At 39.0% G+C, this 24531-nt stretch overlaps 1 protein-coding gene across 4 annotated transcripts in view; it reads right to left on the reverse strand.

Annotated features, from left to right (window-relative positions):
* The window catches only part of ITGA8 (integrin subunit alpha 8), a 111189-nt gene that overhangs the window by 75759 nt on the left and 10899 nt on the right, over positions 1-24531 (reverse strand). For all 4 annotated transcript variants that reach the window (XM_054816426.1, XM_054816427.1, XM_054816425.1 and 1 more), the window contains 11 exons: positions 24040-24140; positions 22483-22606; positions 20183-20244; positions 19167-19212; positions 18013-18138; positions 16565-16609; positions 13508-13551; positions 12491-12547; positions 12247-12299; positions 5618-5823; positions 3238-3429 (listed from right to left, as the gene is read on the reverse strand). In XM_054816426.1, coding sequence (XP_054672401.1) covers positions 3238-3429; positions 5618-5823; positions 12247-12299; positions 12491-12547; positions 13508-13551; positions 16565-16609; positions 18013-18138; positions 19167-19212; positions 20183-20244; positions 22483-22606; positions 24040-24140 — 1056 coding nt within the window. The remainder of the gene's footprint in view (positions 1-3237; positions 3430-5617; positions 5824-12246; positions 12300-12490; positions 12548-13507; positions 13552-16564; positions 16610-18012; positions 18139-19166; positions 19213-20182; positions 20245-22482; positions 22607-24039; positions 24141-24531) is intronic.

Below are 24531 nucleotides of genomic sequence, written 5' to 3' on the forward strand. Positions count from 1 at the left end.
GCGGTCTCTCTCCCTTTGCTGACCAGGAGTTGCAGGAAGAGGAGGAAGGAGAAACCACTGCTCCATCCACAGGAAATCTGGGGGATTTGAACAGCACGGAGTATTGGGCAGCCTTTGTCTGCCCCCTATTTCCTTCTCTTTTCCTAAGCTTATATGGGCATTTGGATGAGGAGAGAAAGACACCACTTACTGTATCAAATGGCTGCTCTTTCCCACAAGACTAATATGTAGATCTCAGCCTGAATTGAACTCACAGCAAGAGAGGATTTAACCTTTGTCCAATAGGAGAAAAATTTGACTGTGTTTCACCCTCACTTTTTAGGAATTGTATTCCCCAACCTGTAACTCAGTCTCTAAGAACGCTGGTTACAGGGCTCAATACAGTGAGCCCAGGATGAAGCTCAGGGGTCTGTGATAAGAAGCCACACAAGCAGGTGGTCTCTTCTGGCCTCCAAGTCTGTGACCTGCTCCAAGAACATTAATACATTGTCTGATTTAAAGAATAAGGTCCAAAACTCTAAAAGCTCTGAAAATGCTACACAATGCATTAAAAATGAAATGGCAGAGTAACTCCCATCTCTCAGCCTCTCATTTCCTAGCAGGGATATGCCTGCCTCATGAACAATGTTAGGCACAAGGGTTTGAGTAAATCGTACAAGCACAGCTACAATTATATGAGTCCTCACAAACTGGTGTCAGTCCAGAACTTCTTGCAAGTGTGATCCCGTTTTGAGCCCATTCGTTTTCAGACAACGCTTGAAGTCTAGCCATAGAAGAACTAATTGCTTGGAGAATCTCACTGTAGACTGTGGCAATAAATGGTTGTACCTGCAGCCAGACATTACAGCTGGGTCTCATTTCCCAGCCTATGGGAACTGAATTCCTCAGAGTGATGAGTCAGCATAATTTAGTTTTATTAATTTTTTTTTATAAAATGGCTGATTTTATAATATAGATATTAAAAAGCTTAAAAGAAAATTGAGATTTTTTTTCTAATCTTTCACAACCCTCTTTGAATCACAGTCACAACCAGTACTTTGGGAAGCACTGAATTAAAGGTTAGTTCCCTAGACCTTCTATAGTCAGCAAATACTCTGCCTCTCAGCTGACATCTAAAATAAAATTTCCTTCCTGTTTCTTCCAAGTTCAGTCCCTTGTTTCTTCCTTGTACAAGGGTTGCCCTTCAGAATTTCCGTCAGGAGGTGAAGAAGAAAAGCATTTTGATACAAGAAGGATTACTTACTTCATTGCCTACTGTGTTTGTCCTGGAGGTGCATTTCCCCATATTATTTCCTTTCTTTTTTTTCCTTTTTCCCATAGGAAGGTGTTCTATTTTTGTGCTAACACTTTGCCATGGTTGTGCTATTTTTACAGCTCTGTTTTGGCGCTTCAACTCTTTGTGAATTAAGGAAGAGGTGGTTGTCTGACAGTAAAGTTTTTTTTCTTCTGTCATCTGACAGATTCTCACCAGTACTCTGGACTGCTCATCCAGATATTCAACTGAGGGATGGAGGGAAAAGCTAGTTACAGTAAATGCAGGTTGTTGGGTTTTTTTGCTAAAGTAATTCATGTCATAAATCTAAACCACCTAACACACAGTGAGCTGATATCACAATGTGAAATTCTGCAAGTAGGATGCAGAATGGAGCCAACAATGACAAGTAGAATTACACCAAGAAATCTCACAACTGAATGGACTATAGTAGTTCCTCAGTAAACCCTTAGAAAGATTGAGACACATCACTCAAACTTTTCACAAATTAGTGTAAAAGATGCTCCACATAAAGTATGCTAATACACTAGTTAGACTTCTACTCTTCTTTCTTCCCCATGTGACTTAAAGAAGACCTGAAAGAATCTCTCCCTTCCTTCTATCTTTTCAATCTTAGAAATGTCAGGAATGCAATATCCTGTTTTCTTTGGTTTTGCTGGGGGGCCCTGTGGCTGCTTTAGGAAATGTTTAAATGCTGAAACTTTAATAAAGAGCTCCCTTGTCCAAAAGAACCTCATTAGTCATGGACAATGAAAGACTATTAATAGCAAGATAAACAATATGCTAACAAAAAGTCAGAACGGTGTTTAAAAACCCTTTGTTTTCTCAAATGCTAAAGATCCTCTCACTTCAGTCTTGTGATAGCCTCACTTTATTAGTCTGCAGTCAGCTTTTCTGTTTGTAGACCTGTAATTTCTATTGTAAACACCCCTTCCCGGAAACTCTCTTCTGCTTTTGAAAAAAAGACACCTCGTTCATGGTTTTTACAATCCATCACAAAAAGATAAAAGAGATGTTGGTTTTGTCCCTTTGAAAATCACAAGTTTTAAGAACACTAGCCTTGAAATAACCCAGGCTAACTGAAGTGATTTCATAGTTAGGGAAGTAAAGACTATTGGCATTTTACTATACATGAACCTTTCACAATAATATGATGTTTTACTGCACACCCCTGCTAAGACTTCTGAATTGTGATGAAAAGAAACAGATCTGCTTCTAGAGGAAAGAGAGAGTAAATACAAGCACATTTAAAATAGCTCCAACATTCAGACTACTTATGATGCTATGAACATGCCTCTTAAAAATATATATATATATACACCTACCCAGCGAAACTCAACTAAAGTTACAAACTTGATAAATCTGAATGCATGTCAGGTAAACTAGTAAGGAAGAATCAAAGCTAACCTTAAAAGAGTCCACATAGCAGAATGAAAACATAAAAGGGATGGAAAGGCCCAAACGAAATATCTGCCTTCAAGCAATGTCTTTGCATTCTGTTATTTTGTAATGTAATCAAAGCCATTAAGAACCTATATATAGCTCAGTGTCTCTTTGGATGGCAAAAAACAACTTAGCAACACAACCGAGACAACCCCTTCTTCTACAACACAACATGGTTTTAATTAAGAAAGAATGCCAGGATGAAGGAGACCTTACAAGTTCAGTAAGCTGAGCGCATTCAATTTTTGGAAGTGGGGGGAAAGGGTTAAGCTTTTTATTGTAAACTTCACATGTTTTATGTTAATGTAACTATTTAAGCCCTTTCTTGCCTTTCTGATCATGTCTTTTGACAGGAAAGGGAGTATTTGTTTTGTCTGATTTTAACTCTCAGGAAAGCTAGCTAGAACTATCCAAAAATGTCTATTCTGTATTCTGACCTCTGCCTTTCAAAAGGAGCAGTTTAGGCATGATGCATTTTCCAGAGAATGGAAGTCTGAAATTCCCTAATGGAAAAATCTTACCTGGGTAATCATTCTTGTCTACATCTGAGTCTCCTCTTAGAGTGAAGCCAAATCCCGAAGGCATGGACTGTGAGGCCCACGCTCCATTGAGGACCTGGGAAGGGTTAGTATTTAACCCATTACTATTGCCATTGTAAATGAGCACTTTCCCTCTTCTGTCTTCTCCTGCAAATGGTGCACCTATAGCAATGTCTGCAGTGCAATAAAAGAACAAAAAGAATGGGCACAATTAAAGTAAAGCAAAAATTAAGTCCCTGCAGGAAAACAGACACAAATGGTTTCTGCTACGTACATGCAAGAACTTCAATGTTCTGTACTTCTGTATGGATTCTAGTTTTAAGGCAAATAATACACAAAAATGTTTGTAGTGTTTGTAGTGTCTTTTCTGTGTCAAACTTTCCTGACAAAAGCTTATAAAATAATCCTATGAAGGGGTTATTGCATCATATTATATAGCCAGTCCACAGTGGACTCCTCTACCATATTTCCAGGGCATTTAATAAGCTTTAATAAATCAAGATCTAATGAATGCCTGCTTCTACTTCCATATTTTTAAACAGACACAAATTTTCCTTGATTACCTCTATCACCTAATTAATAAGGAACAGTTGTTAGACAAAATTAATTTTATTTTTCCAGATAAAATATTCAACATAGACAAAAAAACTCCACCCCCCTCAAACATCCAGTGCTTTAGTGTACAAAAGACAACAATGGAATATAATGTTTTCATCTATACCAAGCCAACATCTTATTGAGAAATGGGAATAGTACTGGGTCAGGAATTTAACAGAAGGCCTTGGGCATTATGCAATTAAGCACTGCAATCCTTAAAAAAATGAGGTGCCATATCCAAGAAGCGGAACTCACAATGCTCTTAATTCCTATGCATGGGATGCGGAGAGAATCATGTCTAGATTGAGATTCAACAGCTGCACTAGCTGAGCTTGCCAATAGGAAACACTAGAAGAGGATACATATCTACAGCTCTCATTTTTAGGTTCTGATCTAGGAGCTAGTGCTGGACTCCTTTATTACATTTCACGTCAGCACCTGGAATTTGTACCTTCACTGTAAAGGCAGGAGTGCACCAAAGCTTTATGACTGGCATGTTCGGTTATGAAGCAGAAGACTTTGGCTCTAGATCCTTCTTAGCCTTCTCTATACAGAGAGAGAAAAGAAGGAATGTCTCCTCCTTGCCTTACCAGAATGCTGGAGAGCAGGGATACAAACCTTCCCTGCCCAGAGAAGCTGGGGCATCTGTTATTGCTCACAGGTAGAAAACAGGAAGTCTCCACTGTGGGGTCCAGCTGAGCTGAACTCTGTGGTGGGATTCCAGGACAAACCAGTGAGGATATTCTCAGCAGTCACAATCCAGTGGCTTCTACCCACAGGATAGTATTTGGATTTTGTGTACCCTGAACCCCAACACAATTCTATGGCTCCTGACATGACTTATCCCTTGCACAGGAGCCACACATTAGTGACACTGCCCTAGAGTTTAGTGGCTACAGCACCATGAAAAACAGCCCTCAAGTTAAGGAGGAGCTAAGTCCATTTATTTTTCCTTAGTGGGCCAATAATCTTTAAGGCTACTGTGCAAAATACCTCCTCCAGGAAAAACTCCTTGGTGTTTTATATACAGAGATGCCTGCTTTGCAGATCTCTAACATCCGGGAAATAAGAAATAAGGAAATGCATGCAGGGAAAACCAGGGTGTTACTGACCACGTCTGGAGGCTAACTCTAGAAGCTCAAGGCATCCAGGCTATCTCAGATAATTAAGCAAGTTAGTTTACTTGGACTGTTTTCTTGAATTTAGGCTCCTAGTTAACTTACATGAACGTTTTGTTGTGTGTGTGTGCTATAGGCATTTGAAAAAGCTCCCATTATGCACGTTTCTTTCTGTGCCTAACTACCAATGGAAGTCTGGTTCCAAAATAGGACGCTTGGACGTGTCCAGTTCTTTCATTGTGGGCAAAATGCTCCATTTACTGAATCTCATTCAATTCTCAAACTCATCCAAGCATTTGAGGAGAGAAGGAGAACTCTGCTTTTAAACAAATGCAGCATCTTAACTAAGTATTTAAATGTAACTATAGTCATAAAACAACGGATAATATTTTTGTTCAAATGAATATGCTAATATTTAGTAAAAAACAGTAGTCAATATGACTGTCCTCCTATAGGTAAGCTTTTCATGGTTTGGCCCTCAATAACAGTTTCATTAGGATTAGTGTAAATTCTCATAACTTTAAAAGGCAGTTACATGTTAAAAAGCCTTTTTCAGGTGCTGCACAGACACTTCATATTCACTGCTTAGCCATTTTTTATTTCGATGCTATACAAAGATATATATGACTACATTACATATAAATTACCATTATATCCATCTTGATTGAGATCTCCAAGGTGCGTGATTGCGCTGCCGAATCTACCAAATACTTCAGCACCTGTCAGAATTTGTGCATCTCGGAAGAGGAAAGCACTTTCTTGCAGGTAGAGATAAACTTGCCCAACTTCTTTAGGCTTGCTTTCAAATTCTCGTTCCATGAAGAGAGGGGCACCAACTAAGATATCATCTAAACTGTAACAGTCAAACGAAAACCAGTGTCACTGAGAGACTGAGTGTAATCAAAACAGTTCATGTGTTTGTTAAACAGGAAACTGATAATTATTACAGTGTCACAGACTAACTGAGGTAAGAAGGCACTTCTGGAGTTATTCTAGTCCAAACACTTGGTCAAAGCATGGTCAGCTAGGGAAGGCTGCCCAGGGCTGTGCCCACTCCAGTTTTTAATATCTCCATGAACGGAGACTCCACAACCACTCTGGGCAACTGCTTCCAGTGTTTGATCATCCTTGCAGCAAAAACATTTCCTCTTAGGTTTCAATGGAATTTCTTGGACTTCAATTTATGCCTGCAGTAGACACTGAAAAGCTAATGATCCAAAAGTCAGGAATTTAACTCAGAGAGGATCTGTGTTACTAGAACAAATTCTGTAGATCTATCCTGCTAACAGTGCTAGTGAGAGACAAATGATAGTAAAAAATCTAGTTTTAAAAAATTATACATCAGTAAGTGAACAACAGAACAAAAATTGGCACTTCCCAGCAGATTTTTGAAGGAATATATATGAAACACAGGTAGAGCATCAATTAATAGAGAATGCCTCATCACTAATTCAAATGGAAGCTGGGAGACAAAGCCAAAGCTTTATTTCTGAAAACACTTCTATTGAATATTAGGTACATGAGTAGTTGCAGTGCTCATGTAATTTACTGTATAAAGTACTGAAGAGAAAGGACATCATAAAATTACAGAAATATGAGGTTTAGAGGGAAAAGTCCTTCTGTCCATTTTGCTACTACAAGAAGAAGCGGTAAAAGAAGACAGACTAATCAAGGGATATTTTGCATACTGTTGTTCTAAACGGGGATGTTTTGAAACCTGTTACCAACATTTATTTAGTGGGAGAAAAAGACCCTTTACTGGACAGTAAAGAATAAAATCAAGCAAAATTGATAGACGTGTAGCAAGCAGAAATATTCTTAATATCTTATTCTGAGATATGAAATGATACTATAAGATTAATTTCTGAAGCTTGCTCAAGGCCGCATAAACTAATAAGACAATTCCCATTATATTCATTATATTAGTACTACTTGATCCCAGAATTTTTAGTTTGTAAAACGTATTCTCTTGCTGTAACATGAAACTTTGTTCAAACTTTGTAAAACTTGTAGAAAACCTTCTACTCTCAATTCATCATATTCCCAATAGTGATGTTTTCACAAAGGTTTTATCCATTAGTAAACCACTTCGTACAATTGCACTACATTGTTTTTCCCAATCCTGATAGAAAAAACACCATATGATTTAGGAGTAGCTCAGCTACTACTTTACCATAGACATATACTATGGTTCTAAGATATATATCATAGAATTTAGTACAGAATATCTCATCTAGAAGCCTTTTATGTCGGGTTTGCGTGGCAAGGTTTTGGTAGCGGGGGGGCTACAGGGGTGGCTTCTGTGAGAAGCTGCTAGAAGCTCCCCCTGTGTCTGATAGAGCCAATGCCAGCCGGCTCTAAGACGGGCCCGCCGCTGGCCAAGGCCAAGCCAATCAGCGCCTCTGTGATAACATATTTAAGAAGAAGAAAAACAGAGAGAGCGCTTTTGCAGCCGGAGAGAGGAGTGAGAAGATGTAAGAAACTCTGCAGACACCAAGGTCAGTGCAGAAGGAGGGGGAGGAGGTGCTCCAGGCGCCGGAGCAGAGATCCCCCTGCAGCCTGTGGTGAAGGCCATGGTGAAGCAGGCTGTCCCCCTGCAGCCCATGGAGGAAGGATGAGGGGGTGTAGAGATTCCACCTGCAGCCCGTGGAAGACCCCACGCCGGAGCAGGTGGAGGCACCTGAAGGAGGCTGTGGCCTGTGGGAAGCCCACGCTGGAGCAAGTTTGCTGGCAGGACTTGTGACCCTGTGGGGGATCCCACGCTGGAGCAGTTTGCTCCTGAAGGTCTGCACCCCGTGAGAGGGACTCCATGCTGGGGCAGGGGAACCATGAGAGGAGTCCTCCCCCTGAGGATGAAGAAGTGGCAGAAACAACGTGTGATGAACTGACCGTAACCCCCATTCCCCGTCCCCCTGTGCCGCTGAGGGGGGGAAGGTTGAAGCCGGGAGTGAAGTTGAGCCCGGGAAGATGGGAGGGGTGGGGGGAAGTGTTTTAAGAGTTGATTTTATTTTCTCATTCCTCTACTCTGTTTTGCCTAGTAATAAATTAGATGAATTCCCTCTCTAAGTTCAGTCTGTTTTGCTCGTGACAACAATTAGTGAGTGATCTCTCCCTGTCCTTATCTCAACCTACAAGCATTTCGTTATGCCTTTTCTCCCCCGTTTAGTGAATGAGGGGAGTGAGAGAGTGGCTCTGGTGGGCACCTGGCCTCCAGCCAGGGTCAACCCACCACACCTTTTAATCACATTGTACAACTTACACATTCCATAAATTGTGACAAAATACTTCTAGAAATGTTATTTTTCTATTAGGTTTTATAGTATGTTTCCATAAAGGAAACTGTAACTCAAAATGTCAGGTCACTTTGGTACAGTTATTCTGTTCTTTATATGTCAGATTTTACCTCATGGCATGAATAACTAAAAAAAGGAAGGAAGCAGATGCTGACTTGACATCAAAGGTGGGATTTTCTTTCCACACTAAACATCAAAAGTCCTCCTCTACTAATGGAAGATGTTAGTGGGTGAGATAGAACGTCAGCTGAAACAGTTGCCATAAAACAAGAGCATCATGAATGCTCTTTTTTTTACAAGTTTTTTTACGTATGCCATGTACTAAAAGCATTATGCAGTAGCACTATCATCAATTATTATTTTACTACATCACAGTCCAGATATTCTGGGACCCCGTGGTGTTGTGTGCTGTATAAACCATTAAGTAAAAGATGAGCTTGGCTCCAATGAATATTTTACAGATGAAGGATTGTAAGACTAAGGGAAGATTTTTTTAGACATGGTAAGGAACCAAAGGATTGAGAGCCAGGAAGCTCCCAGTACGTCGATGTAAAATAAGTAGATACCTAGATACTTTTGAAACTCTGGTCCATAGAGCAATATCCAGAGTGCCTAAAATAGTGAAAGGAGAGAGGCAGACTGACTGTCATCCACAGTGGCCTAAAATTCTCTAAGCAGAAGCCTAACCCATAATACAAGATTCATCAGGTGAGACAGAGAGCAAGCAGACAGGACCTGGAATCTCTTGTGTAGGGATCACAGCATCTAAGCTAGAAGTGCACAGTGCCAGGTTATTTTTCTAGGAAAATTTCTACTTTGTTAAAATAAATGGCAATGATTGTTTAAAATGCATGAATAGTCCAGGGAGCAGGGACCAGAACCCAGTAGCTAAGATGGCTCATTTTCTGATGTGCTGAGGAAAGAAGGGAGTAAGGCAGTCATCTAAACTACACTGACCTATCTCTAAACTGGTTACGGCCAGCAGAGCTATCTGGAACATCTGCAGCACTTAGTTTGCCTTCCTTCCAGGTCTTGGCATGTCCCACCCACACCAAAGCCTTCCTCTCCTCACACACTTGCTTTTCCCACTTCTCTGACAGTGCTGAGCTCTGTAGGTCCAGGTAAGCTGCTTCAGCAAGTCCTCAGCAAGAAGAAATTCTCCCTCAGGCAATTCCAGGGTTTTGGGTGGGCTTTTTTTTTTTGCCTTTTTTTTTTTTTTTTTTTTTTTCCCCACTGTCACAGCAGTGTACTATAGCCAGAGAGGAAAGATTCTTCAGCTACCCTGCTCTCTCTGATCCTCATTTCCTTATTTCTGGTTTCTCCCCAAGTGGGTAATAAGCAAGCAATTGCTGTTTACTATGCTTTATAGTCAGTTTTACCTTCCAGCTCCTACAGTTTAAGTATTTAGACATCAGTCAAGAGTAGTCACTTGTTGGGTTACAAGCACCTATGTGATTAGAATTATTCGGGGTTTTTTGTGAAGGAGGATATTTCAACTGGTTTTTAAATTTTAGGAGTTTATATTTACAAAATTGGAGTTCTGAGCCCAATTCAGGTTGATGTGATCTCTTTTAAAAGGCCATAAAAGCAATGCAAAAGCCCCTGGATAGTAATATTAAATCATGAAGTGCAGTTCAGTGTGCAGTGGTATTTTGAACTGGTTCGTTAGATTTATTTCATTACTGCACTAAGATGTTGCAGTTAACATAAACTGTACACCTATTTTTGTTCCAGCACAGAAAGGTGACTAGCCAGTATTGCCTCCCGTCTCATAAAAAAATCTTTAAAAAACACAAGCTGACCACCTGCTGAGACTGTATGCAGTTTCTTTGTATCCTGCTGAGTAATAAAAAGCAGGAGTATGGGAAATGTCAAGAGGTCAAAGTATAACTATGGGAAGCTTTGATATGGCCCAAATAAAAGACCAGTAAACAGTTTATTTCACTATTTTTATTGGACTGTTTCAGTCCAAATTGAAAGTGTTCTCTTTCTTCCTTTTTACTAGGAATGTAATCTGTAAGTTGATGGCAACACTCGATTTGTTAAATTTCATTGTGTCTTTCTCATTATTAACAGTAGGCAGCTAAACTGTAGTTCAAACAATATCCTCAGCTTCCCTGTTCTGCCTACAATCCTGATGTGGTGCAAATATAACTGCAAGAGTCACCCTGGAACACTTGTAGAACTGCTGGAGTAGAGCTCCACAGAGCTTTTTTCCTAGGATGAACCTAACCTTTGAACCACATCTTCAGTCTTATTACAACAGAGCATCATTTCTATTAATCTTTTCAGCAAATAACTTAATCAGGTTTCTCATACTGATAAAGTGATCCCTACCTCCTTTATCCTTAGCTGCACAAAAACCCCAGGTGAGTTTGAAGTGGTCATTTCCCTTTCGCTTTTTTTCCCCCCCTCTGTTATACTCTCCCTTTCAGATAAATATTTCTATTGACTGTATGTGCAAACCAGCAAAGACAGACTACATATCTAATCAGACATGTTTATCAAGTAAAACTTTTTGTGTTTTGTTTTCTGTGAGATGTTTGGATCTCGGAGAGAGTCATTAGATTTCTTTTAAGATATAGACTGGGAGACCACACAGGCCTCAACAGCAGTTTGATTACATTATTGACATAAACTGTGGTCTTAGAGGTACACAGAAAATATGAGACCTGCCAAGTAAACCTATGGGTCACAGGAAATAACCTGCACAGGAAATAGTTTGGTTCAGTGAGAAGTTAAATAGCAAGTTCCCCAAAAGACTAATGAGTGTCTATTGTAACTTACACCCATGTTTCTCCAACCTTTCACATTAGTAATGCATTATGGTAAGACTAAACTAATCCTGACTCTGTATATCATAAAAATAGGAATTTCCAAAAGCTACGGTACTATGACAAAATTTGACCTCACAAATTTGGAAAGATTTGAAGTACTACTAAGCCACCACAGAAACTGTCAAAGCTTCTTTTTTGGGGGTGTTTTTGTTTGGTTGGTTGGTTTGTTTTGTTTCGTAACTGCAATAACATTTTATGACCTTGTTACTTTTCTTGTATCCCTCACTCTTTAAGGGGTCACTAGTCACTGATGGAAAGCAATGATTTAGCCCAGAGAAATTATTTAATGCACTACGTTTAAGCACCCAATAAGAAATAATCACAGGAAAAGAATATGAAATAGACACATCTGAGACATTTTGCAGTATACCACAGCTCTAAATATAATCCTGGCTCACCTTTGTGCACATTTCTATGGGTCTGAGATTCAGAGATCTTTATCTCCTTGCAAGAAAGCGAGTATCAGTATTCACTTACTAAAGTCATGATCTTCTAAAGCATTTAATCAGACTTTACATGAGTTCAAAGTTAGCAAGCGTTTTGTTTAACAGGGCCTGAAATCCAGAGTGTCTTAGGCGTGACCCTGGGAGATGAGCAGCATTCTACCTGAGACAAGCACAATGCCTGTCCTTACAGCTATGGGCCATAGACACTTTTTGGTCCTCTGGATAGTGAAAATGGATGGCCAACCAGCAGGTGCTGGAATGAGGAGCTGATTATATTGGAAAGCTCTTAAAATTGAGAAGTGAGGCTAAGAAGGGTCCACACATGAGAAGACTTACCTGCTTTTGAGAATGGGAGAAAGAACTTTTGACTTTCCCCTATCTTTCCCCAGCAGTAGCTAGCACTGTTTATTCACTGTTCTTCTATCTCGATCTGTTTTCTAAGACTTTGGACATTCTCACTGTATCATACTGCTTTGAATAAATATTGAGGAAGATAAACTCACTCAAACTAGGCCTGCAAATACTTGTGCCACTATGCTTGCACAAAGATAAGTCTATTTGAACAATTAAAATTAGAAAAGCAGAGAAGCCAAGAGAAGCATTTTGAGGTATGAAGCACCTGAAAACCTGTGTTTATTAATAAATATCAGGCATTGCTTCTGTGAATGTTCAGTGGAGCTGAATATATTTGGTAACCTACCCATCATTGTTAACATCAGATACTGCAACAGTGTACCCAAAATAAGACGCCATCTGGAAATAAAAAACAACAGATAGGCTTTCATATCAGATATCAACTTTAAAAAAGTTTTTACTGATAATCCTCTTTGTTTCTATGGTTATTAATTCTAAAAAAATATTTTATATATTCTTGAAACTATGCTAATGAAACCATATCCTCTAGAGATATAATACTTCATCAGATGATAGTTGCTTGACATTACCTGTTCACCAGTGAAGTTCTGGATAAAGGTCAAGTCTGAAGAATTAATAATTGAGACCTGGTAACAGAAAAATAGGGAAAGTTTCAAGCACACATGGAGATGTTACAGTGTAACATCACCGCAAACCAATTTGACTCACTGAAGGATTCTTTCATTTCACCACAGTTTTCCTATATGATCTTGAACAAATCACTAAGATTTAATGAGTCTCAGGTCCCCCGTGAATAAAATGGGGAAAGGACTATTTTCCTTCCTTACTGGACACTGTGAAGAGCAGCAAATCACAGACTATCAGCTAATCAGTGACCATTTTAGTACGCACAAAAACATGCACTTAAAACATAAAGAAATATGTACACATGGACATATATATACACACACACACATACACACCTTTTCTCTGAAAAATGGTATGAGTAAGTTCCAGAGAAACAAGGAGTTTTGGGCCGACCAAACTAGGGAACGTGTCTGTGGCTGGGATCTCTGCTTCCCAATCAGATTAGTTCTGAAACTTTTTTTCCTATGAGGTAGAAGATGTATCTGCACCTGTATATTGTTTTCTCCTTTCACTTCTAACTGCATCTCCTGACTCTTTGCACCTGGTATTCAGTGTATATACTTAGAGCACTGAAAATAAACACTGGGTATAAATAATCTGAACTTGGACTTCTCTCCAATGTGGACACAGCATTGCACATGAAATATGCTAACCTATGGGTAAGCTTAGGTCTGGTAACACTCAGTGGGTATAGGGATACTAGTCCTACTCAAAGCATGCTTGTGATTGACTACTGAAAACAAACTTCAGAAAGGACTAAGTGCTTAATATTCAAAGCCCAAACCAGTAAGGCACTTCATCTCAGCCAGGTAAGCCCAAGGGTGAAAGTCAGCAGCAGTTTTCTCTCATTAGAAAGTTTAGGATCAAAGAGACAGAAAACATAATGTAGACTTTAATCTTCCAAATGGTCTAACTGCATTTTCACTATAAAAAGGATAAAATGTGGGTCCAGTACATACATAGCCAAAGTTCTGTGCTCCCCTTGGGACTCCAGCAACCAACTCTGAAAAGATAAATGGTCAGCAGTGAACTGGTTATGCTGAGTGGTGCATGCAACATGACTCCCATGCCACTTAAATTCTTCCTTGACATATAAACCTTAGGATTTTGGTTTATTATCTGTATCAGAAACATCTGCAAATCACTTCAAGACATGAATCCGTAAGATTTTAACATTCATTCAGTGCAACTAGTTGCATGAAATATTAAATCTTAACTGTTGAATACATTCATCCAGAGATCTCTTTCTGCCTAGCATTACTTAGCATAGCACAGTACAATAAAGCACCTGACAGCTGTGGATTGATGGAACCAGAATTAGTTGTGACATCACACACAATCTCGTGTACAGAAGCTAAACACAACTGTCCTTAAAAACACCCCTTTTCTGTCTGGCTGCACAACAGTTTGTCTCATCTGTTATTTGGCTTCATGCCATGAAAGTGTTCAACAAGTTCTGCAGAGGCTATCTAAAAGCATTACAAAGAAATTTTTGTAAGTGGCACTGGGGGAATCCATTGAACAAGAACATGAAACATTGGACCTAGCTGCATTCTAGGATGTAATTCTGCTCAGTGATGAAATCTTAAACAACTAGTGGAAAAAATGGAAAAAAAGGAAGAGTAAAGAGCAAAGAGCAAAGCAAAGAGCCTGCAGTCTTACTGTCTAAACCTTCCCTCATTAGGATATCCACATCAGAAGACAGCAGCAGGAACCAGATACCAGAGCACATCAGACACCTGCCTGTATTAACCTCACATTCCTCTGTTCCTCTCTGGGTTTGCATACTCCCCCGTGGTTCAACATGTTTGGTCAAGGGGAGATGGAAGTAGCAATGAAGGATTGAACAGGACACAGGACATTTCCCAGGTCAGCCAACAATGCAATTCTTTGTTTTAATCATTCACCTGACTTACTGATTCAAGAACCACCCACTACAAAAATGTGAGTATGCACTAAATATATATATATATATATGTGGCCGCAGCCTTCCATTACCAGGGACACATCTTTTTTTCCACATTATAGCATTTGACTCAAAATTATGTAATTTTTTTTCCTAACCCACAGTGGCACAGGACAGGAAACTCTAACTTTATAGGGATTAAGCAGCAGCAGTTCTGTGGAGCTGGGTTCATTTCTAGAAATGTACTCTGTCTCTATTGGCTTTGTGAGTCTGGACCATGGAGCTGTTCGCTCCCTCAAGCAAACTACCCCTTAAGCAGTACTTTCTGACAGACTGTCAACCTTACACAAGAAACAGTTCTTAAGGTATGAGACCAGGAATCACAGATATTTTCAGCTAACTATATGTTTGAAATCCTGTACAATTTCAGAACACCTGAAAATAGCTAAATCATGGACAAAAATCTATTTATCATTGATTACTTTTAACATACTCTACCAAACAGACAGCTGTGACAGGAGCTTTTCCTCTGCACTGGATTCAACTTGCAGAGACACAGAAAAATTAGCTTCTAACATACCCGAAAAAATTATTTTACAACTTAAAAATCAGACAGCGTTCAGCTTGTTTTTAGTTCTCCTGACACAGCACTTTGTGCTATGAGTTCAGCACATCAATTAAGTGAGGTTTATGTATTGTTGGTATTTAGTTAAAGCCTGAGTGGTGTTCCAGGAACTAATGCTGCTAAACCTAGCCCCTGCAGGATGGATTGCTCTGATTTTGTCCTAAGAGAATTACAGAACTATGTTACTGGAGCTGCCACCGTCCAAGGCAGTTTTCCCTGGCCATGTGAAACTAATAAATATCCTGTGTCACCTTTTGCCAGAGGGAACAACTTGAACCTCAGTGTCTGAGCTGAATTCTAAGTTATGTAATGACATTTGGCACATCAAAAAAAATATTTATCCTGTAATTCTGGTTAAAACCTGTTTCTCAGTGCACTTTATCAAATCATGAATGTAGAGTTCTAGAAGGTGGTGTTTTACAGGTCATGAAACATTTCAGGTGAAGGTTTCACAGTGATGATGCTTTTAAGCAATGCTATTAAGTCTGTGAGATGTCTGGTTCTTTGTGAAGTTGACAGTTGCTATCTAAATGCAAATTCTTCTAAATATGTCCTGTATCAAGCTTACTTCATCCAAGAATCTTTACAAAGTCTCAGGCATGATTCTATATTCAGACATATATATGCATGTGCATTCAGCTCTTCCAAATTCAAGGGACTAATTGGACACTTCATCTTCCTGTAGAACATTTCTCCCTCTAAGCCTAGGTTTTAATAAAAGGAATTCAATTCTTCTGTCTCCTGATGATAAATATAAGGGTTGTGATAGGAGCAAGAGCAGAGCTAACTTGTTCTTACTGCATTATGCCTGTGCAGGAAAATATATGAAAAGGATCAGCTAATGAATTACCCCAGGCACCCCATCCTTAAGGCACATGAACTGAAACTATGGAAACTTTTATAGAGCCAAGAGCTGCTTTCACGAACAAGAGCTAGCATACTGGTGTAGATACATGTCTTTGTCGAGAAGCAGCTGAACATTATCTCCTAGCCTGAGCTGTGATGTTTATGTGGCAGTCAGAAGTGTGCTTTCAGCATACACAGACATTTCCAAGCCATGTTGTACCTGTCCAGCCAGATGCTGAGGACCAGCAGCCCCTATGCAGGTCAGTAACTTCAGCGTGGACTGAAGGACTGTACAGGACTGCACTATTGGCTCCACTTGTTACTACTGGTCACCAAACTGGCTAAATTAAGTGAGTCTGGATGGCTCCACTTACGACGCTGTCACAGCTCCAACTGCTGAACAGATGTATGGGCGTGATACAACAACAACAGATTCAGACTTTTGCGTTACTTAAATTCCGTGCTGTTATGCTATACCTTCTAAGGAAATACTTGCCTCTGAGAATATTGGGTACAGATAGGTTAAGTCTCACCAGTGTTTCAAATGTACAAAAGGTATGCTCCTGTGTACAGACCCAAAATGAGGAATTTAATAGATGCACGGCCATATGGTTTCCATTCAAGTAGATAGCTTCTTACCTTGTTCAGAATCTCCAGTAAATTCCCCAGCAGCCACTGAGTATCCTGTTTAAAGATAAATTACAACCAAAACACTTGATAAACCATTTCTTTCAAAAATATGCAAGGACAATCAGATTTGTCTGTTCATCTGATCATCAGAATGCACATTTTCTAACCTTAGTAAACTAAAACTGTGTGGAAAAAGGGAAAATTGTTTATCACATTATTATGACTAAATTAACTGTAGGTCTGAATGTATAATAAATCTATCCCTTTTCTCCTAAAATGAGCTTTTAAATCATTAATATTTAATAATTTATCTGAAAAAACAGTAGGTACTATGGGAGTTTCCACTAACAGTTATTGACACAATTTAGGTCTTCACTACTGTACTGTAATGTGTGAGTATCCTGTTTTAGCTCTACATGCAAGACTGATTTCCAAAGATGCAGTTAAGTACCTCCTGGAGCTTTACTAATCCTGTGAGATAGCTGCTATTGACAGAGTAAAGACTTTTGGACTGTATCAGGGACTGTAGTTTCAAATCTATGGGCAGAGATCATAGAATCATAGTATCATAGAGTGGTTTGGGTTGGAAGGGACCTCAAAGATCATCTAGTTCCAACCCCCCTGCCATGGGCAGGGAAACCCTCCACTAGACCAGGTGGCCCAAAGCCTCATCCAACCTGGCCTTGAACACTTCCAGGGATGGGGCATCCACAACCTCTGTAGGCAACCTGTTCCAGTGCCTCACCACCCTCACAGTAAAGAATTTCTTTCTAATATCTAGTCTAAATCTACCCTCTTTCAGTTTAAATCTACCCTTTGGAGTGCAAGGGAGGCATCTTTGCCCTCAAATTCCACTGCATCTTTTCTTAAATTATATGAAGAAAACCTGTCTTACATGCAGAGACATGTGAATATCATGCAAATTCTTAGAGATCAGTACTAATAAAAGGTACATAAAGAGCCTTTTTTCTATTTATTACACAATATCTTCAAACTGTCTTTTGTTATTGCTTACTTCAATTCTATCTTTTAAAGAGCAGTGAGAATAAATTGAGTGTTTGTGCAGTACTGTACAAAACACTGCAGAACGGAATTTTACCTATTAAAAATTTAAATGGTCTTTAATTACTTTAAATTCAATCCTTCATTTTGGAATGAAAGAAGATATAAATGGGAAAAATTTGTATTTCTGCTTAATTATTTAAGATCAAATAATAAGAACCCTAGTGAGCCATTTAAGATCTCAACCTTCAAACCCTGTTGCTGTGTAAAATTTTAAGAATGATCATAATTCCATTGAAGTAACTAGCAAACTACTGATTTGCTGTTGTGCTTAAGGCAAAACATGTTTAAATTCTCTCACAATCAGGACACTAGCAATTTAAGGCTTGTTTTCACATTTGTATAAGCCCCATGCTTTTAGACCATATTGCTAACTGACAGAGAGCTTAGCTTACCCATGTAATTGTCATCATATGAGGGTGGTGCCACTCCTGTTTGCTTCTCTCGTGTCAGTTTCCTCAGAATATCCTTGAAGGAATAATTTGCAATGATATCCGCAATACTTGCAGTGATTACCTGACCTGGATTCAAACAACTTCATAAACGAAAGGGACATAAAAGAGAGACACTTTCTACAAAATACAGCTAGCAGAACATCAGAACAGAGCTGCAAGGGATAATATAGCACAGATGCAAAGAGTAGACATCTTATCTCAATCTTTCTCCATTACTACCCTGAAAGTCTCAAGAGTACACATAAATCAATACAACAAGGCATTGAGACTCTGTTGAACCATCACAAAAATATCTCTAGACCAATTTCAAGGTGCCAATTCAAACTAAAATCAAGCATTTTCAGGCTCAGCTACCTTTTGATGCTGCACAGTAGAAATGTAGTGGACCAATGGAAGCAATTTCTCAATGGAGAATTCAAAGCTATGAATTCCCTACCATCATAATCAACTAGATCTTCCTCCTTTAATGGCAATGCAAAAAACCACATCGATGAGGCTGACAACGGGCAAGTTGGTAGGCAGAGTCCGGGAATCAGCTATATCAAACATGTCAAAACAGCTTAAAGCAAAAATATCCATTTAACCCTTTACCAAAACCACTTCAGGTTTTATCTACATGAGAAACTACATCTTGGAAACTACAGTGATGCCACAAATGAACTAAAAATATACGCAGATAGCAATAAAGTTTGTGTTCAGAAACAAATAGTAACAAAACTTTGAAAATATCACCACTGTTGTACAAATATTAAGTATTAAGTATTTTTTAAATTGCAGTATTTTCTAGGGAAAAAGTTGGGTTATTAATTGACAAATGTGCTAAAATGCCAGTATTTCTACTGGTTATTTCTATTTATTTCACTTCCCATAAAACCTACATCCTAAATTTTCCCTGACTTACTTCTATGCTCAGTTGCTTGTTAAGCAATTCTTCTGATATGTATTTATTCTGATATTCTGATATGTATTTATTGAAAATCAGACCAGAGACTGGTTATCTTAAACTGAGAAAACAATGGAAATCTAGAACAACATTTTCCACAGTACTTTCTGCTTCACTTCTTAGATCAAGTTAACCAGCCAGATGAACATACCTTGCCAATAAAAACTACCAGGCCCGCCTACTATCAGATCTCCATTCTACAAAAAGCAGAATTGAATAAAATTACACAAGAAAAGAACACAGCAAAATTAAGCATGCATGGGAAAAACAATTTAAATGACCAAAAGAATATCAGAATCATGATAAATGTGAATAGCCCTGTTCAAGGAGAGGATGTAGGTACATGGATGTGCAGGAAAATCCACAAGTTAAGATCACCTTATGCATCTTCACTTGAATGAAAGTCATAATTTTTTTAGCACTGACATAGCACTCTAAAAATAGCTGATTATTTGTAACAAAACAAAGTCAACTTAAAAGAGGGTCTTCACATTCATACTTTTGTCTGCTCTACAATGAGGTCTTTACTCCTCAGCTATTAATTATGTGAATAACAATGTAGCTGCAGAACACTGGAAACAATGGCAATGATCAAAGTTATGTGGGGTTCTGATGCTGTAATAATGGCACAGATAATAACAATAGTTGCAAAGTTTATTCTTTGGCCCACAATATTTTTTCTGGCCCCTCTTGGCATATAAGAACAACTAGCTAATTCCCTTAAGCACTTTCACCTCCACAAGAGAACAGTCTTACTCAATGACTAGTCTGCCTCCAAAAGCATTCTTATACAAGCTATTTTAACCTTTAAAAACAGCTGGTGCCTGCCCATTACTTCCTGAAAGTCAGGTCTGTGGCAAGCATTGTAAGTGGGACGCACTGAGATAGAAGCATGTACAATTTTTCACCTAATTATCTATTAAGATAGACTGAGCAGAGTCAGATCGGAGTTCAAAGAGATAAACCAGTGCTGATTGCAGTATTTCTTTTATTAATGAAACCAGAAAATTTGAAGCTTGCAAAGGAAGAAAGAACTTCCAACAACTTCATGAAACTTTCCATATGCAACAGAAAGGTGATAAACTCTTGATCACTGAGACAGTACTTGAACACTGGGGATATATCAGAATTACATTTGGTCAAAGTATTTCAGAAGCAGAATCTCACCTTGTAAAAATCTAAGCTGAAACCTGCTTGACAAAAGCCTTGTCCTTCGGGATCTGCATTGCCTGCAATTATGAAGGTAGAAGCATTTTATTGATTTCACAGTGCACGTGGAAGACAGCCTACACACCCCTGGAACTGTAAGGCTGTAAATGCAAAACTACAAAAATATGTGAAAAGATGTGTATTCTTTTTTAGAAGAGGCAGAGCAAATCAAGACCTTCTACAGGACCCTGAACGTGCAGCTCCCTTGTGAAAAATAGGACCGGTTACTTGGGACTTTCTCCTCTCATGGCCAAGGAAGGACCCTTGCAACAACTACCAGGGATTCAGTTTGAATTTGCCTGGAGAGAACAAGAAATCCTAGAATAGTCACCACAGTCTGCTCTGCCATAACACAAAAATAAGTGTTTACTAAGGCATTCTCAAAAAATGTTGACACAGTGGATAGGTCAGTATGGTTCAATGTTCAAACAACATCCTGGTAATCTGTACTATGGCAGGGGAAAGGGGCACACGTCCTTCACAAGGGCCAGCCCTTTAATTGACACACATTTGCTCAACAAGGACTGAAGTGTAATATAGTTTTGGATGCACATTTGTACATGCAAAAACATCCTTCCTGCTTCTGTCTATTTTTATTTCTAGTCTCCAAACTCTTATAGAATTGTACAAAGTGGGTTGGCATGCATTTGAGGGCTTTCCTATGAGCACTGGAGTGCTGGAAGTCTGCAGGATTGGGAAACTGAGAGCAGGAATGGCCGTTTGAACTCTCTCTTCAAATGGCATAAACCTTTGGCAAAGCCTCAGTGAGACCTCAGAAGTACATGAAGAAGATCTTATGGTCATAATTTCTTACAGATTCAGCTTCTTTCTGTACCTGTCCATCCAGGGACAAGGATTAGGCTTTAAAAGAAAGACTTAGCACAACTCAGTTTAGAACTATATTACAAAGTGAGAAAAGAAAATCCACAGAGTGACACTGAATGTACAGTTGCTATAGGTGTGCAGATTGTCTGGTAGACCATGGAAAGCATTATTAGGCTACTTTATCACACATCTGTCAGATGTCAGGAAAATCCAGCTACATGATATGATGCTGTCTCTAGATCTTCACAGGAAAGAGACCTTTTAATTATGTGAAGTAAGTGTCTATTTTTTCTGTTAAATGCCTCTTACTTTCTTGGCAAAATAATCCATGAGAAACTCGAAGGTAGGAGCACAGTTTGCAGCAGAGGAACAGTTAAAAGGTGTGTTTTGAAATTAGCCCGTGCACACATGGCAAGAATGCTAGCTGCAATAGCAGGGTCTCTGTACAAGGGACATCGCGACAAGGAACTACATTCAGACTTCTCATGTTAGTGGCTAGCACACGCAACTTGAAACAGCTACCCGTCTCAGCTAAACTGAACTCCACCGTAGCTTTGCTGTGATTGTTTGCACTGGAAGGGATAGCTAAGGCCATCATATTTGCTATCTTACACACATTACCTTTAGAAAAGTAACAATTCTCTGATCTGTGAGTGCAGAAACTGCTGTAGACCTAGCCCAGTCCAAAGCTCAGTAAAGACATTGGGTACTTCATATTGATTTTAATACATTGGAGCACTGAGGTAATGAGGGTATTAATAATCATCATAAACACTTAGGCATAGGATGCTGAACAGGATGAACAACTGATGTCATCTAATGTGTGCCATTTTCTGCAGACTTCTAGGTAACTGAACTTGGTTCTAAATATACATGCAGTTTTTCCCTATTCCCCAAGAAATAAGGTCCAGAGACGGCTACCACATCCTCAGAAGAGCACAGAGAAGAATATGGAACAGCAGTGCTAATGTGCATGGCTTTCTTCCACAGTGGAAGTCCTTCATAAATGAGCTATTGTGGATGATATTGGCATGAATGGTGATACAGGCCTTTGTGCAGGGTCTGGTCTTCAGATGGTGATCTGATGAGAGATTTATACTCAGCATAAGCATGAATAATTGGTTTAAAATGCTGTCTGGTTCTTATCTAGATAGGTTTGCTACATTTTAAAGCCATTTAAATTGAACCAATTATATCCCATCACTATAACTGCATAAGCTTAATTTACTTAATTTCTCCTCTTTCAATTATACAATAAAGCATCCAATTGCAGGCATGTAATTTAATGTTGATTTTTCTTTAAACCCTCATCCAATGCAATAATGTCATATACTAATCTTCATTCAACCAAGACTGCGTGAAGACTGAAGGGATGAAAACACTGAGAGCAATATCAATTCTTCCAACATAGGATTGTTCCTATTCATACTTACTGTTGCGACAAGGTGAATATTCAGCATAGGCACTGAAGTTCTGAATTGCTACATAGCAGGTGCCAACAGGGTCCTTCTCAGGGCTATCTTTAAGGGTTCTCCAATGATATAAGGGAGCACAAGCCTATCAAAACAGAAACGATTTCACACGTACCTTTCACACACTCATGCATCTGGCAAATGTAGTTTTTAATATACAATGTACAAGAACTCTCTCTGGTATTGTATCATTCATACAGCAATGATCATAATATATTGACAGAAGAAAATGCAGGAACACTGCTTCTTATAATTTCATTATAACCCGAAAAGCATAGTCTGATCTTTCACTTATAGCCATTAGCAGGTGAAACCTGTCAGGGACTACAACTCACATTTAAGCATATGTTACAAATACCCTCTAAGCCTACTTCACAAGTAATATGTTTGCTCTGTTACTGGTCATTGCATAGGATTTGATCCCATAGTTTAAGATGTAGATCACATACATGTGACTGAAGACTTCTACTTCCTACTTCTGTCCTAATATGTTTTAAGATAATGGGCATTGCAGAAGAACTGCTATGATTCTACTCTACTTAGCAGAAGGAGATTTGTCAGAGGGTTGTGTCATATTGTCTACCACAATGATCAGATCATCTGCCTTCTTATTAACCTCTGGCTCAAATCTTTGGAGAGACAATGCAGCTATAATGCATTCAGCCATCTCTGAATGAATAGGTTTTTGCTAGGTAAGTTTTGGCTAGTAAACTAATATTTAATCTTCTGTGTTATGGTAGTGGTGCTACAAACATGACACTGTAAGGATAAAAGATATACAAGTTTTGTAGACAGAGACATTCTATTTTTTGAAAGTAATTCAGATAATTGGAAAAATAAAAAAGATAAGCTGTCAGGTATGCAAGTCATTCTTCAGGGGTTCCTATGCCCTAAAACTTTTCAGTTGGCTGGGGGAAGAGGGGGAAGAGGGGGAAGAGACTACCTCTCCCTACAACCTTGCCTCTGTAAGATACAAACAAATTCTTCATTCATGTCCTACCTTGTCTTACTTTCCAACCAGAAACCTGTCTACCTCTGGCAAGGCACTGCTATTATTCACATTACTGTATAAGCCTTTGTTCTGCAATCAGTTCCAGCTGGATGAACCACTGTGATACTCAGAGCTTTCCATAAAAGTCAGAGCTTCTGGAACAATGGCTTAAGGAACAGGGACTTTTAACATGCCCCCGCCTAGAAGACCTTACAGACTAAAACAGAGAGCAAAACCAGAGCGCAGCAGAGAAGTGTCCATTATCTGTTTTAAAAAAATCATCATTCACTTCCACAACAATATGGCATACTACTGTTTTCACAGGGCAGTGGGATCATCTTCACTTGATCAGTTCAACCTGATTTTAGACTGCCTTCATTTTCTGAGTTACATACATGATCTGTTTTAGAATTCATGTATAATCATAGAGTTGATTCCATAATCTACACATAGAGAGCCATTAAAGATATACATTTGAGAAAAATAAACATTATCTCCAAAATGAATACCAAATGCGTAAGACTTACCACAACTTTTTCTTTATGAGCTTTGACTGTCGCCCCAAACCACTGATTTGTCTTAAACTCAATAGGTTCCCTGGTGCCATTGACTTTAATTTTCCTGTTGTCTGACAAAGAAAGAAGCAGTACGTTGACAGCTTATTTTAAAAAAGTATTACCCTGTGAATTACAGATACAAGTGAACAGACTAATGGATATATTACATTGCATCCACTATCATCATCCTACCAGCTTAATAGGAAATGGACATTCTAGTATCATTTAAGCTTGTCACTGGTCAGTGGAAAACAGCTTAAATTCACATATGAAAATTCAAAATAATTACACTTTAACTTCAGAAAAAAAAATACAAAGGACTGGAAGAAGAAACCCTGTGTTTTCCTGTGGTGGGTTGACCTTAGCCGGACGCCACCTGTCCACCAAGCCACTCTATCACTCCTTTCCTCAGCAGGACAGGTAAGGGAGAAAAACAAGATGGAAAAAAACTCATGGGTCAAG

The sequence above is a fragment of the Grus americana genome, chromosome 2 (assembly GCF_028858705.1).
Source record: "Grus americana isolate bGruAme1 chromosome 2, bGruAme1.mat, whole genome shotgun sequence".
NCBI lineage: Eukaryota > Metazoa > Chordata > Aves > Gruiformes > Gruidae > Grus > Grus americana.